This window comes from Bombina bombina, chromosome 3 (assembly GCF_027579735.1).
Source record: "Bombina bombina isolate aBomBom1 chromosome 3, aBomBom1.pri, whole genome shotgun sequence".
In the NCBI taxonomy this organism is placed as follows: domain Eukaryota; kingdom Metazoa; phylum Chordata; class Amphibia; order Anura; family Bombinatoridae; genus Bombina; species Bombina bombina.
Window position 1 is genome coordinate 976,299,792 of NC_069501.1, and position 17,997 is coordinate 976,317,788.

General features: G+C 40.9%; 1 protein-coding gene across 3 annotated transcripts in view; it reads right to left on the reverse strand.

The window, feature by feature from the left end:
- The window catches only part of KMT2D (lysine methyltransferase 2D), a 948,037-nt gene that overhangs the window by 695,341 nt on the left and 234,699 nt on the right, over nt 1-17,997 (reverse strand). For all 3 annotated transcript variants that reach the window (XM_053708073.1, XM_053708075.1, XM_053708074.1), the window contains one exon: nt 15,476-15,624. In XM_053708073.1, the coding sequence (XP_053564048.1) occupies nt 15,476-15,624 (149 nt within the window). The remainder of the gene's footprint in view (nt 1-15,475; nt 15,625-17,997) is intronic.

A 17,997-nucleotide genomic window follows, 5' to 3' on the forward strand; every position in this document is an offset into this window, starting at 1 on the left:
TCAATAGTTAAAGTCAATGCATGGGGATAGATATGTTAATATCTAAATATCCCTAAACCCATGCTGATCTCCTATATATCCAGAATGGATTCTTGTCAGTATAAGCTTATGTCAATGTCAACCCTAGTAATTGGTATTTCAATCTAGTAATACCCTACGCATACTTAAGGTAAATACTCTTAATCATGGTCCTTAGGGACCACAAGAAGTTTGGCATAGCCAAATAAATAAATGAAACACTCCTATACATCATTGACAAAAACAGAGTTTTCTATGCCAATAGTTAATATCAAACTAAGAATTTAAACCCACAGGTAGCAGGCTACCGAGCTTCTGTATCCAATATATCTCCTGTCTGGACAATATTTGGAATTTGTCCCCCCTCTTGGGGGTCTCACTATCTGCTCGATAGCCTGCCACCTGAAGGAGTCAACATTTCCACCATGAAGTTCCAAAACATGTTTGGACAAGGCAGACACCGATCTGTCCTTGGTAATATAAGACAGATTTTTTTTTTTTATCCGTGTGCCTACCCACATACTGCCGAGAGCAGATGGTGCATTCAATGAGGTACACCACAAACTTAGTGGTACATTTAACACATCATTTAGTCTCATACACATCTCGGGATGTTGCTGAGACAAAAGTGGCTGCTATTTGGACATGGTCACAAGACCTACATGTCAGTTTGCCACATTTGAAAGTCCCCTTGAAATGCAACCATGAGCTCTGGGGTTTAGCAGTTTTGAGTAGACCTGGAGACAATATGTTACCCAATGTCAGGTTTGTATACAAACTTGCACCCCTCTCCTACTACTGTACGTAGTTGTTTATCGCCCCTCAAAATCAAAAGGTTTTTCCTTATGATATTATAGACCTGGTAATACTGATTGGCATATGCTGTAACATACAGTAGTTTTTTTCTTACTAGCCTTCGTTAAATCATTGTTTCGACCTATGGTTACTTTGTTAGGGTCAAACATCTGTCCTCTCAATCTGATTAACTTCATTTAATGCTCTATTAACCATCTTTTTAGGATAGTCTCTGGCAATAAGACGTTTAGTTAGTATTTGGCTCTCCCTATAGAAATCCCCTTCCAGGATACAGTTCCGTTATACACGGAGGTACTGTCCCTTATCAATCCCTTTAAAAACATGCCCCGGATGGCCACTGCAGGCATGCAAAAGGGAATTCCCTGAGATGGGATTTCTTTAGAGAGAGGAAACAATCTTTTTGGTTGAACAGTCAGAGTTCAATGTAACATCCAAGTAGTTGATAGTCATTTTGTGCCATTCAAAAGTAAATCTCAATCCCACCTGGTTCATGTTAAGGTAGTCAACAAATCTTTGTGCTTCCAGGGAACCTGAGGACCAAATGATCAAGAGATCATCAATGAACATCATGTATTTGATCACATAAGAGGAATGAATGTTTCTATCTCCAAAAACGTGGAACCACTCCCACCACCCCATGAAGAGGTTGGCGTAGGAGGGGGAAAATGTCGCCCCCATCGCGGTTCCACGTCTCTGGAGGTAGTAAACATCCAAAAATTTGAAGAAATTGTGTTTTAATAGAAATTCAATCACTGAGAACATATTTCTTGTGATCATCAGGAAGGTCTGTGTACATATTCAGAAAGAAGCCAAAGTCTTCTATACCAAATTCATGCGGTATAGTAGAGTACAAGGAGACAACATCTATAGTCATCCAACTGTACCCTTGTTCCCATACTACCTTTTCCAATTTTGACAATGTAGGAGTTGTATCTGTTAAATAACTGGACAATTGCTGTACCAATGGTTGTAAGAATTGATCTAGTCTGGATCTTGATCTAATACCAACGTGTTAGGTCACTGCAAGTGTATAGCTAGATAACTAGTATATTTAAGTTCAGATCGATATACTTTAAGCAACAGTTGCACAGTCCGCTACTGAATAAATATCCGAGTCTCTAATATCAAAGCTGATCAATGTATTCATACAAGCTGCTAATCAGTTGTAGGTAGGTCCATGTTGGTATATTTCATGCCACCATTTTACCAGCAAATGCAATCATATATATATAAAAAACATAATTTATGTTTACCTGATAAATTTATTTCTCTTGTGGTGTATCCAGTCCACGGTTCATCCATTACTTGTGGGATATTCTCCTTCCCAACAGGAAGTTGCAAGAGGATCACCCACAGCAGAGATGCTATATAGCTCCTCCCCTAACTGCCATATCCAGTCATTCGACCAAAACTAGCAGAGAAAGGAGAAACCATAGGGTGCAGTGGTGACTGTAGTTTAAAATTTAGACCTGCCTTAAAAGGACAGGGCAGGCCATGGACTGGATACACCACAAGAGAAATAAATTTATCAGGTAAGCATAAATTATGTTTTCTCTTGATAGGTGTATCCAGTCCACGGTTCATCCATTACTTGTGGGATACCAATATCAAAGCTAAAGTACACGGATGAAGGGAGAGACAAGGCAGGTACTTAAACGGAAGGGACCACTGCCTGTAGAACCTTTCTCCCAAAAATAGCCTCCGAAGAAGCAAAAGCATCAAATTTGTAAAATTTTGAAAAGGTATGAAGCGAAGACCAAGTCGCCGCTTTGCAAATCTGTTCAACAGAAGCCTCATTTTTAAAGGCCCAGATGGAAGCCACAGCTCTAGTAGAATGAGCTTTAATCCTTTCAGGGGGCTGCTGTCCAGCAGCCTCATAGGCTAAGCGTATTACGCTCCGAAGCCAAAAAGAAAGAGAGGTTGCCGAAGCCTTTTGACCTCTCCTCTGTCCAGAGTAAACAACAAACAGGGAAGATGTTTGACGAAAATCTTTAGTCGCTTGTAAGTAAAACTTTTAAGCATGGACTACGTCCAAATTATGTAAAAGACGTTCCTTCTTTGAAGAAGGATTAGGACACAATGATGGAACAACAATCTCTTGATTGATATTCTTGTTGGAAACTACCTTAGGTAAAAACCCAGGTTTTGTACGCAGAACTACTTTATCTGTATGGAAAATCAGATAAGGAGAATCACATTGTAAAGCTAATAACTCAGAGACTCTACGAGCCGAGGAAATAGCCATCAAAAACAGAACTTTCCAAGATAAAAGTTTGATATCAATGGAATGAAGGGGTTCAAACGGAACTCCTTGAAGAACCTTAAGAACCAAGTTTAAGCTACATGGAGGAGCAACAGGTTTAAACACAGGCTTAATTCTAACCAAAGCCTGACAAAATGCCTGGACGTCTGGAACCTCTGCCAGACGCTTGTGCAAAAGGATAGACAGAGCAGAAATCTGTCCCTTTAAAGAACTAGCTGATAATCCTTTATCCAAACCCTCTTGGAGAAAGGACAATATCCTAGGAATCCTAACCTTACTCCATGAGTAATTCTTGGATTCACACCAATGAAGATATTTGCGCCATATCTTATGGTAGATTTTCCTGGTTACAGGCTTTCGTGCCTGTATTAAGGTATCAATGACTGACTCGGAGAAGCCACGCCTTGATAAAATCAAGCGTTCAATCTCCAGGCAGTCAGTCTCAGAGAAATTAGATTTGGATGATTGAAAGGACCTTGTAGTAGAAGGTCTTGTCTCAGAGGCAGAGGCCAAGGTGGAAAGGATGACATGTCCACCAGGTCTGCATACCAGGTCCTGCGTGGCCACGCAGGTGCGATCAAGATCATCGATGCTCTCTCCTGTTTGATTTTGGCAATCAGTCGAGGGAGCAGAGGAAACGGTGGAAACACATAAGCCAGGTTGAAGAACCACGGTGCTGCTAGAGCATCTATCAGCGTCGCTTCTGGGTCCCTGGACCTGGATCCGTAACAAGGAAGCTTGGCGTTCTGGCGAGACGCCATGAGATCCAATTCTGGTGTGCCCCAACGATGAACCAATTGAGCAAACACCTCCGGATGGAGTTCCCACTCCCCCGGATGAAAAGTCTGACGACTTAGAAAATCCGCCTCCCAGTTCTCTACACCTGGGATATGGATCGCTGATAGATGGCAAGAGTGAGTCTCTGCCCAGCGAATTATCTTGGAGACTTCTAACATCGCTAGGGAGCTCCTGGTCCCCCCTTGATAGTTGATGTAAGCCACAGTCGGGATGTTGTCCGACTGAAATATGATGAACCTCAGGGTTGCCAACTGAGGCCAAGCTAGAAGAGCATTGAATATTGCTCTCAACTCCAGAATATTTATTGGGAGGAGTTTCTCCTCCTGAGTCCACGATCCCTGAGCCTTCATGGAATTCCAGACTGCACCCCAACCTAGAAGGCTGGCATCTGTTGTTACAATTGTCCAATCTGGCCTGCGAAAGGTCATACCTTTGGACAGATGGACCCGAGATAGCCACCAGAGAAGAGAATCTCTGGTCTCTTGATCCAGATTTAGCAGAGGGGACAAATCTGTGTAATCCCCATTCCACTGACTGAGCATGCATAATTGCAGCGGTCTGAGATGTAGGCGCGCAAATGGCACTATGTCCATCGCCGCTACCATTAAGCCGATCACTTCCATGCACTGAGCCACCGAAGAGCGCGGAATGTAGTGAAGAACACGGCAGGAATTTAGAAGCTTTGATAACCTGGACTCCGTCAGGTAAATTTTCATTTCTACAGAATCTATCAGAGTTCCTAGGAAGGAAACCCTTGTGAGGGGTGATAGAGAACTCTTTCCCTCGTTCACTTTCCACCCATGCAACCTCAGAAATGCCAACACTATGTCCGTATGAGATTTGGCAATTTGGAAGTTTGACGCCTGTATCAGGATGTCGTCTAGATAAGGGGCCACTGCTATGCCCCGCGGTCTTAGGACCGCCAGAAGAGACCCCAGAACCTTTGTAAAAATTATTGGGGCTGTAGCTAACCCGAAGGGAAGAGCCACAAACTGGTAATGCCTGTCTAGAAAGGCAAACCTTAGGAACCGATGATGATCTTTGTGAAATCGGTATGTGAAGGTAAGCATCCTTCAAATCCACTGTGGTCATGTACTGACCCTCCTGGATCATAGGTAGGATTGTCCGAATAGTTTCCATTTTGAACGATGGAACTCTGAGGAATTTGTTTAAGATCTTTAGATCCAAAATTGGTCTGAAGGTTCCCTCTTTTTTGGGAACCACAAACAGATTTGAATAAAATCCCTGTCCTTGTTCCATCTGTGGAACTGGATGGATCACTCCCATTATTAGGTCGTCTTGCACACAGCGTAAGAATGCCTCTTTCTTTATCTGGTTTACAGATAATCTCGAAAGGTGAAATCTCCCTTGTGGGGGGGAAGCTTTGAAGTCCAGAAGATATCCCTGAGATATGATCTCCAACGCCCAGGGATCCTGAACATCTCTTGCCCACGCCTGGGCGAAGAGAGAAAGTCTGCCCCCTACTAGATCCGTTGCCGGATAGGGGGCTGTTCCTTCATGCTGTCTACCTCCAGTAATGTCAGCAATAATTTCCTTCAAACCAGGCCCGAATAGGGTCTGCCCCTTGAAGGGAATGTTGAGTAAGTTAGACTTTGAAGTCACGTCAGCTGACCAAGATTTAAGCCATAGCGCCCTACGCGCCTGGATGGCGAATCCAGAATTCTTAGCCGTTAGTTTAGTCAAATGAACAATGGCATCAGAAACAAAAGAATTAGCTAGCTTAAGTGTTCTAAGCTTGTCAAGTATTTCAGTCAATGGAGCAGCTGTCTGAAAGGCCTCTTCCAGAGACTCAAACCAGAACGCCGCAGCAGCAGTGACAGGAGCAATGCATGCAAGGGGCTGCAGGATAAAACCTTGTTGAATAAAAATTTTCTTAAGGTAACCTAATTTTTTATCCATTGGATCTGAAAAAGCACAACTGTCCTCGACATGGATAGTGGTACGCTTTGCTAAAGTAGAAACTGCTCCCTCCACCTTAGGGACCGTCTGCCATAAGTCCCGTGTGGTGGCGTCTATTGGAAACATTTTTCTAAAAATAGGAGGGGGAAACGGCACACCGGGTCTGTCCCACTCCTTAGTAATAATTTCTGTAAACTTTTCAGGTTTTGGAAAAACGTCAGTACACACCGGCACCGCGTAGTATTTATCCAGTCTTCACAATTTCTCTGGCACTGCAATTGTGTCACAGTCATTAAGAGCAGCTAAAACCTCTCCAAGCAACACCCAGAGGTTCCCCGAGTCAGAGACGTCACCCACAGACTGAAGCTCTTCCTCAGCTTCTGCATATTGTGACGCAGTATCAGACATGGGCCTTAAAACATCTGCGCGCTCTGTATTACGTCTAACCCCAGAGCTATCGCGCTTTCCTCTGAATTCAGGCAGTCTGGCTAATACCGCTGACAGGGTATTATCCATGATTGCCGCCATGTCCTGCAAAGTAATCGCTATGGGCGTCTTTGATGTACTTGGCGCCATTTTAGCGTGAATCCCTTGAGCGGGAGTCAAAGGGTCCGACACGTGGGGAGAGTTAGTCGGCATAACTTCCCCCTCGTCAGAATCCTCTGGTGATAATTCTTTTAACGATAACAGCTGATCTTTATTGTTTAAAGTGAAATCAATACATTTAGTACACATTCTCCTATGGGGTTCCACCATGGCTTTTAAACATAATGAACAAGGAGTTTCCTCTATGTCAGACATGTTTATACAGACTAGCAATGAGACTAGCAAGCTTGGAAAACACTTTAAATCAAGTTAACAAGCAATATAAAAAAACGTTACTGTGCCTTTAAGAGAAACAAATTTTGCCAAAATTTGAAATAGTGAAAAAGGCAGTTAAACTAACGAAATTTTTACAGTGTATGTAACAAGTTAGCAGAGCATTGCACCCACTTGCAAATGGATGATTAACCCCTTAATACAAAAAACAGATTAACAAAACGAAAAATATGTTTTTTAAACAGTCATAACAACTGCCACAGCTCCTACTTTTGAGCCCTTCAGAGATGTCCTATAGCATGCAGGGGACTGCTGAGGGAAGCTGAATGTCACAGTTTGCAATTTTAACTGCACCAACTGTAACTTTTATACTAGAACAGTGGAAAGCCTCAGGAAACTGTTTCTAGGCAAAATTAAAGCCAGCCATGTGGAAAAAACTAGGCCCCAATAAGTTTTATCACCAAAGCATATATAAAAACGATTAAACATGCCAGCAAACGTTTTATATTGCACATTAATCAGAGTATATACCTCTGATAGCAAGCCTGATACTATTCGCTATTAAATCACTGTATATAGGCTTTAACTTACATTAATCCGGTATCAGCAGCATTTTCTAGCAAATTCAATCCCTAGAAAAACTTAACTGCACATACCTTATTGCAGGATACCCTGCACGCCATTCTCCCTCTGAAGTTACCTCACTCCTCAGACATATGTGAGAATAGCAGTGGATCTTAGTTACTTCTGCTAAGATCATAGAAAAACGCAGGCAGATTCTTCTTCTAAATGCTGCCTGAGATAAAATAGTACACTCCGGTACCATTTAAAAACAATAAACTTTTGATTGAAGAAAAAACTAACTATATTTTACCACTTTCCTCTTACTACCTCCAGCTATGTTGAGAGCTTGCAAGAGAATGACTGGATATGGCAGTTAGGGGAGGAGCTATATAGCAGCTCTGCTGTGGGTGATCCTCTTGCAACTTCCTGTTGGGAAGGAGAATATCCCACAAGTAATGGATGAACCGTGGACTGGATACACCTAACAAGAGAAATAAAAAAGCATTAACTTTTTCAAAAACGTTGTGCTTCTCACTGAAATGATTTACATAACGCTTGTGCAATCATGGCACAAATGATTGTAAGTGTTTCTCTTGGAAAACCTTTGTTCAGAAATAGCAGTCATACATGCCTTTGCCATTTGTTTTTGGTAATCAGATGGTCGCTAATTGCAGCTGCACACAACATTTAAGTTAATCAGGTAGCTTGCAAGGCTAATTTTAGCTGTAGTGTAGAGATTATCCTCCCACCCGGCACCTCTCACAGCCGAATCCCTCCCAAACAGCTCTCTTCCCTCCCCCCACCAACACTTTTTTTTATTTTTTTTCCTGCAGTGTAGTGATGATCCTCAATCCTTGCACCTCCCCGATTCCCCAAAATAGTAAATATTGTTTAAAAGCCCTTTTAACATTGTTATATTCAATGGTCATTGTTTGTACACTTCCGACTTCTAGTAAATACTAGAAACGATGATAGTGAAAGCAATCTCTTTAAAATAATATGAAAAAGGACATTTTGTATATATGCACTGTATACAACAGTAATTACACACTTAATTGTAAATTTACATACAGAGAAAATGCTATTCATGAGCTCAATGTGCAAACCTAAGTTTAAAGGGACTGTAAAGTAAAAAGTAAAAAACTTAGAGACAGTCTAGTCAAAATTAAACTTTTATGATTCAGATAAGGCATGCAATTATAAACAACTTTCCAATTCACTTTTATCTTTAGATTTGATTTGTTCTCTTGGTAGTCTATGTTTAAAGCTAAACCTAGGTATGCTCATATGCTAATTTCTAAGAACTTGAAGGCCGCCTCTTATCTCAGTGTATTTTGAAAGTGATCAATTTTACTGAGTTCCCTTGGTATCCTTTATTAAAGTGAAGCCCTAGGTGAGCTCAGGAGCATGGACATGTCCCCAAACATCTGGCTGCAGTGTTAAGTTTTTTTTTATAGCAAATGTTACACAGTTGCAAACATGGTTGCCATAGACTAGTAAAGATGTGCACGCACCTGAGCTACTGTCAATCTACCTAGATATACTCTTCAACAAAGGATATCAAGAAAACAAAACAAATTCGTTGATATTAGAAGTAAATTTGAAAGTTGTTTAAAGTCAAAATGAAAATTTCATGATTCAGATAGAACATGTCATTTTAAAGTCCCTTTTAATATCTTATTTTGCTTGACTGTGGTCAATTGACTGTAAATTAAATTGGTTACCTGTTCTTAGCAATCACTGTGTGTCATGAGCAGACTAAAGCAATCTGTGTATAAGCAAGTAAGGAATTTGAGCTTCAAGTTCTCTAGGAAACTCGGAGCATATAATTTACAGCATAACCAAGCAAAATAAAACAAATGTAAATTGTGAAGCTAGTTTTATTAATTACTTTTAGGATCAATGTTCCTTTAGGATCATTGACTTCCAAATAAATGTACTTTTCAATTAATACATTCCTTGTATTAGTCTACTTTATAAAAGTCTAAGAAAAAACATTTTAAAGAAGAGGAAATTATAATTTAGCAAGGAATCATAAATACAGAATTTGCTTGTCATTTATTAATCAACATCCTGACACTAAAAAGGAAATGTATTCTTACCTGATAAATGTGTTTCTTTTACGATACGATGAGTCCACGGATTTCATCCTTACTTGTGGGATATCGCCTCCTGGTCAGCAGAAGGAGGCAAAGAGCACCACAGCAGAGCTGTATATATAGCTCCTCCCTTCCCTCCCACTCCAGTCATCCGACCGACGTTAGCAAGACAAAGGAAAAGCCAAGGTGCAGAGGTGACTGAAGTTTAACAAAATTAAAGACCTGTCGTACAAAAAACAGGGTGGGCCGTGGACTCATCGTATCTTAAAAAGGTAAGAATTTCCTTATCTTTTACAAGATACGATGAGGCCACGGATTTCATCCTTACTTGTGGGATACAATACCAAAGCTATAGTACACGGATGAAAAGGGAGGGACAAGACAGGGAACCTAAACGGAAGGCACCACTGCTTGAAGAACTTTCCTCCCAAAAACAGCCTCAGACGAAGCAAAAGTATCAAATTTGGAAAATTTGGAAAAAAAGTGTGAAGAGACGACCAAGTTGCAGCTTTGCAAATCTGTTCAACAGAAGCATCATTTTTGAATGCCCATGAGGAAGCCACAGCCCTAGTGGAATGAGCCGTAATTTGATCAGGAGTCTCATATGCAAAACGGATGATACTCTTCAGCAAAAATGAGAGACAGGTAGCCGTAGCTTTCTGACCCCTACGCTTCCCAGAAAACACGACAAACAGGGAAGACTATTGACGAAAATCCTTAGTTGCTTGTAAGTAAAACTTCAAAGCACAGACCACGTCCAAATTATGTAACAGCCGCTCCTTCTTAGAAGAAGGATTAGGACACAAGGAAGGAACAACAATTTCCTGAATATTTTTATTTGAAACAACCTTAGGAAGAAAACCAGGTTTTGTACGCAACACCACCTTATCCGAATGAAAAATAAGATAAGGAGAATTACATTGTAACGCTGAAAGCTCAGATACTCTGAGAGCAGAAGAAATAGCAACCAAAAATAAAACTTTCCAAGATAGCAACTTAATATCTATGGAATGCATAGGTTCAAACGGAACCCCTTGAAGAACTGTAAGAAATAAATTCAAACTCCAAGGAGGAGCAATTGGTCTAAACACAGGCCTGATTCTAGTCAGAGCCTGACAAAAAGATTGAACATCTGCCAGACGCTTGTGTAACAAAATAGATAAAAGCAGATATGTCCCTTTAAGGAACTTGCTGACAACCCTTTCTCCAATCCGTCTTGGAGAAAAGACAAAATCTTGGGAATCCTAACCCTACTCCATGAGTAGCCCTTGGATTCGCACCAATAAAGATATTTACGCCATATCTTATGGTACATTTTTCTAGTAACAGGCTTACGTGCTTGAATCAAGGTATCTATGACTGAATCAGAAAACCCTGGCTTGGATAAAATTAAGCGTTCAATCTCCAAGCAGTTAGCTGCAGAGAAACTAGATTCGGATGATGGAAGGGTCCCTGAATGAGAAGGACTTTCCTCAATAGAAGCTTCCATGGTGGCTGAGATGACATGTCCACCAGATCGGCATACCAAGTCCTGCGAAGACACGCAGGAGCGATGAGGATCACCAAAGCCCTCTCCTGTTTGACTCGAGCAATCACCCGGGGAAGGAGAGCAAATGGAGGGAACACATAAGCTAGGCTGAAAGACCAAGGTACTGCCAAGGCATTTATCAGCTCGGCCTGGGGATCCCTGGACCTGGACCCGTATCTCGGAAGCTTGGCATTCTGAAGAGACGCCATAAGATCCAACTCCGGCCTGCCCCATCCGAGAATCAGGTTGGCAAATACCTACGGATGAAATGTCTGTCTGCTCAGAAAATCCGCTTCCCAGTTTTCCACACCTGGGATGTGGATCGCAGACAGATAACAAGAGTGAGCCTCCGCCCCTGAATTATCTTGGCTACTTCTGTCATCGCTAAGGAACTCCTTGTTCTCCCTGATGATTGATGTAAGCTACAGTCGTGATGTTGTCCGACTGGAATCTGATGAACTTAGCCGAAGCCAACTGAGGCCAAGTCGGAAGCACATTGAATATTGCTCTCAACTCCAGGATATTGATAGCAAGTAGAGACTCCGTTCGAGTCCATACACCCTGAGCCCTCAGAGAGTTCCAGACTGCTCTCCATCCTATCAGGCTGGCATCCGTTGTTACTATTACCCATGAGGGTCTGCGGAAGCATGTTCCCTGGGATAAATGATCCCGCGACAACCACCATAGAAGTGAGTTCCTTGTCTCCTGATCTAGATGTATTTGAGGAGATAAATTTGTATAAATCTCCATTTCACTGACTGAGCATGCTCAGTTGCAGAGGTCTGAGATGAAAACGAGCAAACGGAATGATGTCCATTGCTGCTACCATCAATCCGATTACCTCCATGCACTGAGCCACTGACGGCCGAGGATTGGTCTGAAGGGCTTGGCATGTATGCAGAATCTTTAACTTTCTGACCTCCGTCAAAAAGATCTTCATGGATAGAGAGTCGATTAGAAAGGAAAGGAAAGGAACCTTTGGCTGAGGAACTAGCAAACTCTTTTCCAGATTCACCTTCCATCCGTGAGTCCTCAGGAAGGAAAGAACAACATTGGAATGAAACCTTACTAGCTGATAAGACGATGCCTGGATCAGAATATCGTCCAGATAAGGTGCCACTGCAACGCCCCGCGGTCTTAGAACCGCCAGCAGAGACCGCAGAACTTTTGTGAAAATTCTTGGTGCCGTGGCCAGACCGAATGGAAGAGCCACAAACTGAAAATGTTTGTCCAGGAAGGCAAACCTCAGGAACTTGTGATGATCTCTGTGGATAGGAACCTGAAGATATGCATCCTTTAAATCCACGGTAGTCGTAAATTGACCCTCCTGGATCAATGGAAGAATGATACGAATAGTTTCCATCTTGAATGATGGAACTCTGAGAAACTTGTTTAGACTTTTGAGGTCTAAAATAGGACGGAACGTTCCCTCTTTTTTGGGAACTACAAAGATTTGAATAAAACCCCTGTCCCCTGTCCCTAAAAAAATGCCTCTCTTTTTATCTGGTCTGCAGATAATCGAGAAAGAAGAAACCTTCCTCTGGGGGAGGGGAAGAGTTTCTGAACTCCAACTGATATCCCTGAGACACAATTTCTAGTGTCCAGGGATCCTGAACATCTCTTATCCAAGCCTGGATGAAGAGAGAAAGTCTGCCCCCCACTAGATCCGGTCCCGGATCGGGGGCCGACCCTTCATGCTGACTAGGAAACAGCAGTAGGCTTCTTGGATTGTTTACCCTTGTTCCAAGACAGGTTGGGTCTCCAAGTGGACTTGGTTTGCAAAGTTCCCTTCCTGTTTAGAGGAAGGGGGAACTCCCTTGAAATTTCAAAAGGAACAAAAACTCAGTCCACCTCTCTGTTTGGACTTCTTATCCTGAGGGAGGGAATGACCCTTACCTCAAGTGATGTCAGAAATAATTTCCTTCAAGACAGGCCCGAACAGGGTCTTTCCCTTGTAAGGAATGGCCAAAAGTTTAGACTTAGATGACACATCCGCAGACCAAGATTTCAACCATAAGGCTCTGCGCGCTAAGAAGAAAAATACTGAACTCTTAGCAGCCAATTTGGTAATCTGCAAAGAAGCATCAGTAATAAATGAATTAGCTAATTTGAGAGCTTTAATCCTATCCTGTATTTCTTCCAAATTAGTCTCAGTTTTAAGAGATTCTTCCAAAGCATCAAACCAATAAGCAGCCGCGGTTGTAACCGTAACAATGCAGGCCGCCGGTTGCAATAGCAACCTCTGGTGAACATAGATCTTTTTAAGGAGACCCTCCAATTTCTTATCCATAGGGTCTTAGAAGGCACAACTATTCTCGATAGGGATAGTAGTTTGTTTAGCTAAGGTGGAAATAGCTCCCTCCACCTTAGGGACCGACTGCCAAGAGTCCCTAATGGCGTCAGCAATAGGGTACATTTTCTTAAAAACAGGAGAAGGGGAGAATGGAATACCAGTCTCTCCCATTCCTTAGCAATAATTTCCGAAGTCCTCTTAGGAACTGGAAAAAAAATCAGAATAAGAAGGGACCTCCAAATATCTGTTCAACTTACTCAATTTTCTGGAGGAACCACTATTGAATCACAGTTGTCCAGAGTTACCAAAACCTCCCTTGGCAACAGGCGGAGGTGTTCAAGTTTAAAACTGAAAGATACATCTGAATCCGTCAGAGGTAAGAAAGTTCACCCTCGGATAGGACCTCCGTACCCTCCATTTCAGAGCCCTGGGAGGGTAAATCCGAGATCGCCATTAAAGCATCAGAAGTTGTATGGACCATGTGGTTATCCTTCCTACTGCGTTTGCCTTGAAGTACGGGAAAGGCAGATAACGCTTCTGAAAGTGTAGATGACATAACCGCAGTAATGTCCTGCAGTGTGATCGCAGCATAAACTGCAGAGGAACTTGCCGCCGCTTGAGTGGGCGTTAAGGGCTGTGACTCTTGGGGAGAAAGTTGCAGCATACGCTGAACCTCCTCAGCAAAACCCTGAGAAGCATCCGCTTTTGACAAATTTTTATTAAAGAAAATTTGCTCTCTAAATTGTAATGCCCTCTCAGTACATGAGGGACAAAAAGTAACAGGGGGTTCCACATTGGCATTCAAACATAAAGAACATGTAATGCTCTGAAGGTCTTCCATGAAAAAAAAATATATATTTGGGTGTGAAACTGTTTAAGTATAGGATGTGTTTAAACCTTGAAATATAAAAACAGCCTAATATGACCGTTGATAAAATGCAAGAAAAAACAGAGTGTAACTGAGTCTTTAATTTACTTCCAACACTCTGACCGTAATACTGTGCAAAAGAATATATGAATGCAAAGGTATAAATAATAATCCGGATCCTTTTTTCCTTAAAGTCACCAATTTTATTTGTTTAAACAAAATAATGCCCCATGTCGCCACAGCTCTGCTGCGGCGCCTACCTGCCCCCACACGACTATGGACACCGATGCCGAAGACCGCCTGTGTTCATCAACCATGCGGGCTAATGAATAACACCGGAGTCTATCAGCGTATTCCTCTGGTGCCGGGATCCTCAGAAACAACAACAGCGTGGCTTCTCGAGCGCGCAAAATGCTAAGCCCCGCCCGTCGTGGGCGGACAAACAGAGCGCAACTGAATCCGGCTAACGTGAGTAAAAAGCAAAATGCCGGGCATCGTAACAAGTGTAAGCACACTCTGACCGTAAAAAGAAGTCTCAGTCTTATCTTATAAACAGTCTAATAACCCTCCTGTTTAGAGCACAGAATAAACTAACAGCTGACACCGGAGTCTTACATAAAAAAAAAACTCTGAAGTGCAGATCTCCAGCGTCTTAGCCCACAGTTCCAGTAGCGCAGTTTCTTTATTGTACAGCACGGCTTCCCAAACTGATATTCCCCCTGTCTGTCAAACAGAGCCATTCCAGACAGAAAGTAATGAGGGGAACCTTTACCATCCCAACACACTGTAGTTGTTAATGAAGTTCCTCACATCAGACAGGGAAAAACAACAGTCTTTTCTGAGTTACTTAGTGTCCCAGAATTTAAGGACTGCACATACCTCAATGCTGAGCGACAGCATGTCGTGTCCCCCACAAGAGGTCCTTCTTCTCCTGTAGGACTGTGGGAACCAACAGGTTCTTAGATAATATCTGCTAAGACCATCATCAGCAGGTCAGCACATAGTATGGTAGGCGCAGTGTGAAGTGAATCCCACCAGTTCACATTGCTTTAAAGCCACCTGTAGCTCTACTCTAGAGGCTGACAAGGAATACGGCTACACCCTATAATAAAATAACACTCACTGGTACCATTTTAAAAAATAAAAAAAACTCTTGATTGAAGAATCTAAACTAACACCTCACTTTACCTCTTCCTACACTAACACAGGCAAAGAGAATGACTGGAGTGGGAGGGAAGGGAGGAGATTATATATATATATATATATATATATATATATATATATCTCTCTGCTGTGGGGCTCTTTGCCTCCTCCTGCTGACCAGGAGGCGATATCCCACAAGGATAAAATCCGTGGACTCATCGTATCTTGTAAAAGAAAATGGACCGCATGCATAATTTAGGATAATCTCTGAAAAAGGGATTCTAGTTCAGCAATAGGAATGAATGCTCACAAACTGATAAAGATTGAAAATATGCACCTCCCTTACCTTCCAGAAACATCAAGAGCATTATGGGACACAGCAGTCACAGCTGAGTTTAACCGTTCGTCCTGCGCAAGAGAGCCTGATACCACTGCTTGCCCTTGAAGTTTATTTGTCCCGACCACCCCAGGGATGGCTCCAATACTGGTCTTTTCCTGAAATTAAATTTCAAAGAATTAAACATAATGATGTTACAGTCTTCAACATATAAAACAAAAACACTATCTGTAGGGCAAGGAAATTAGGGTGCTAGTCTTGTAACATATTATATAATACAAGTAATCAATCTTATATTCCTTACATACTAATCAGGTAAACTCTCTAAGGGACATTCCAGCCAACATTGGAATCCACATGAATGCATTTCAGTTTTGAATAGAATCATTTTTGTAATATACATGTATTAGCAAAAATACTTATAATAAGTTATAGCTGTTTTAAAAGTGTATTTAAGTATGCACGGGGAGCAGAATTTTAAACACAGAACTTGCTCAGAGAGCCTGCTTATACCATCTGGTAATGACCGACATGATAAAGGCCCCCACTGATGCTATGAGCAGCTGCAGTATTTAAAATGCTCATGCACTGAGAATATCTATGCTTTACATGCATGTGCAGAGAAACATGTTGACAAAAAAAATCATTTTTACAAGAAGCATTTTTGCCAATACATGTATATTGCAAATATGTTTCTAATCAAAGATGTAATTCATCTATGTGCATTTAAATTTTGACGGCAATGTCCCTTTAATGTCGCATTAGGTTGCAACTAAGCTGTTATGGAAGTACAAAGGACTAAATAAACTGAAAAACAATACAGCACTCACAGCTAATATCATTGATGTTACAGTAAACAAAAAGTTTAACTTGAGAATATAAAGAGACAAGATCTTCACAGTATCCCCCAACTATGAATCACTAGAGAGTTGGAACTAATTTAGAGATGCATGGAATGATTGGACAGGAAAAAATAAAAACTATAGAACCTAGAAACAATAAATGGACAGAGCAGGATCGAGCTGAAAAACACAGACCCGCTCAGAAGATCACAGAGAGCGGGTCTGTAAAACAGCAGTTTTTTTATTTAAATTCAAAGGGGAAATTAGGTTTTACAATGTTTGCGCTAATATAATGTTATATAATTCTGCACTATGTGCAGAATTATATAACATTTTTAAGGTTTACTGACACTAAGGAGAGGAAACAGAAAAACTATGAAGGTGTGTGTGTGTATATATATATATATATATATATATATATATATATATATATATATTTTTTTTTATATATCCACTAATATTGGCACCCTTGGTAAATATGAACAAAGAAGGCTGTAAATTTGTCTTAGTTTAACCTTTTGTTACAAAAAACAACAACACATGTTTATCCAAAAAACAAAAAATAATCTGTGTTAAATATACGTGTGGCACAATTATTGCCACTCTTTTAGTCAATACTTTCTGCTACCTTCCTTTGCCAAGATGACAGCTCTTATAATGCCTGATGAAGTTGGAGAATACATGGCAAGGGATCTGAGACCATTCCTCCATACAGAATGTCTCCAGATACTTCAAATTTCAAGGTCGGCGCTTCAGTTCACACCACAGTTTTTGGTTCAAGTCAGGAGACTGCGATGGCCATGGCAGGACCTTTTTTGTGGTTAGTAAACCATATTTATGTTGACTTTGATGTATGTTTTGGATTATTGACCTGCATGAAGATCCAACAACGGCCTAGTCAGGTGTTCATTTAATATCTGTTGATATTTGATAGAGTCTAGGGTTGCAGCGATACCATTTTTTTCAAGAACGAGTACAAGTACTGATACTTTTTTCAAATACTCGCCAATACTTTTTTTTTTTTAAATCTTGTGACAGTTTTTCAAGCACAACAGAACATGTTAATAAATAAAATTACAATAAAATATATTTAAAAAAATACATAAATGTAAAATCACAACCAAACAAAAGCGCAAACCAGTTAAAAATATAACAGTGTACTTTTTATCATGGGGAACAACACTATGGGAGAGATTACACCGATTAGTAAGTAGGGTTGCACTGTTACCATTTTTTTTTTTTTTTTTAAGACTGAGTACAAGTACCGATACCAATTACCGATACTTTTTTTATGTCATATTGCAGTTTACCAAGCACAATACAGACTAATGATTTATAATAGTTTCTTTATAATATGAACTGTGACTCAAGACATTTTGGAATAATTAAAGTTTTATTTGATTGTTGTCACAAAGTTCACAGAACAGGTTTATAAATAATAAATATTACAATAAAATATATTACTAATAATAAATAACAGATGCGGCATTTGGGGCTGGAAAGCTACAATTTAAAGGGGTGATTACTGGGTGCAATTGGGTTGTAGAGTGCCGATATAACATCAATCTGACATTTAAGTAATATAATTTAGTTATGAAAAAAACATTGGGGAAGGTGTGTCCCAGTAATCCCCTTTGAGAAAAAGGGGCATTGCATTCTACTGACTCAACAGAATATAGGGCTGGTCTT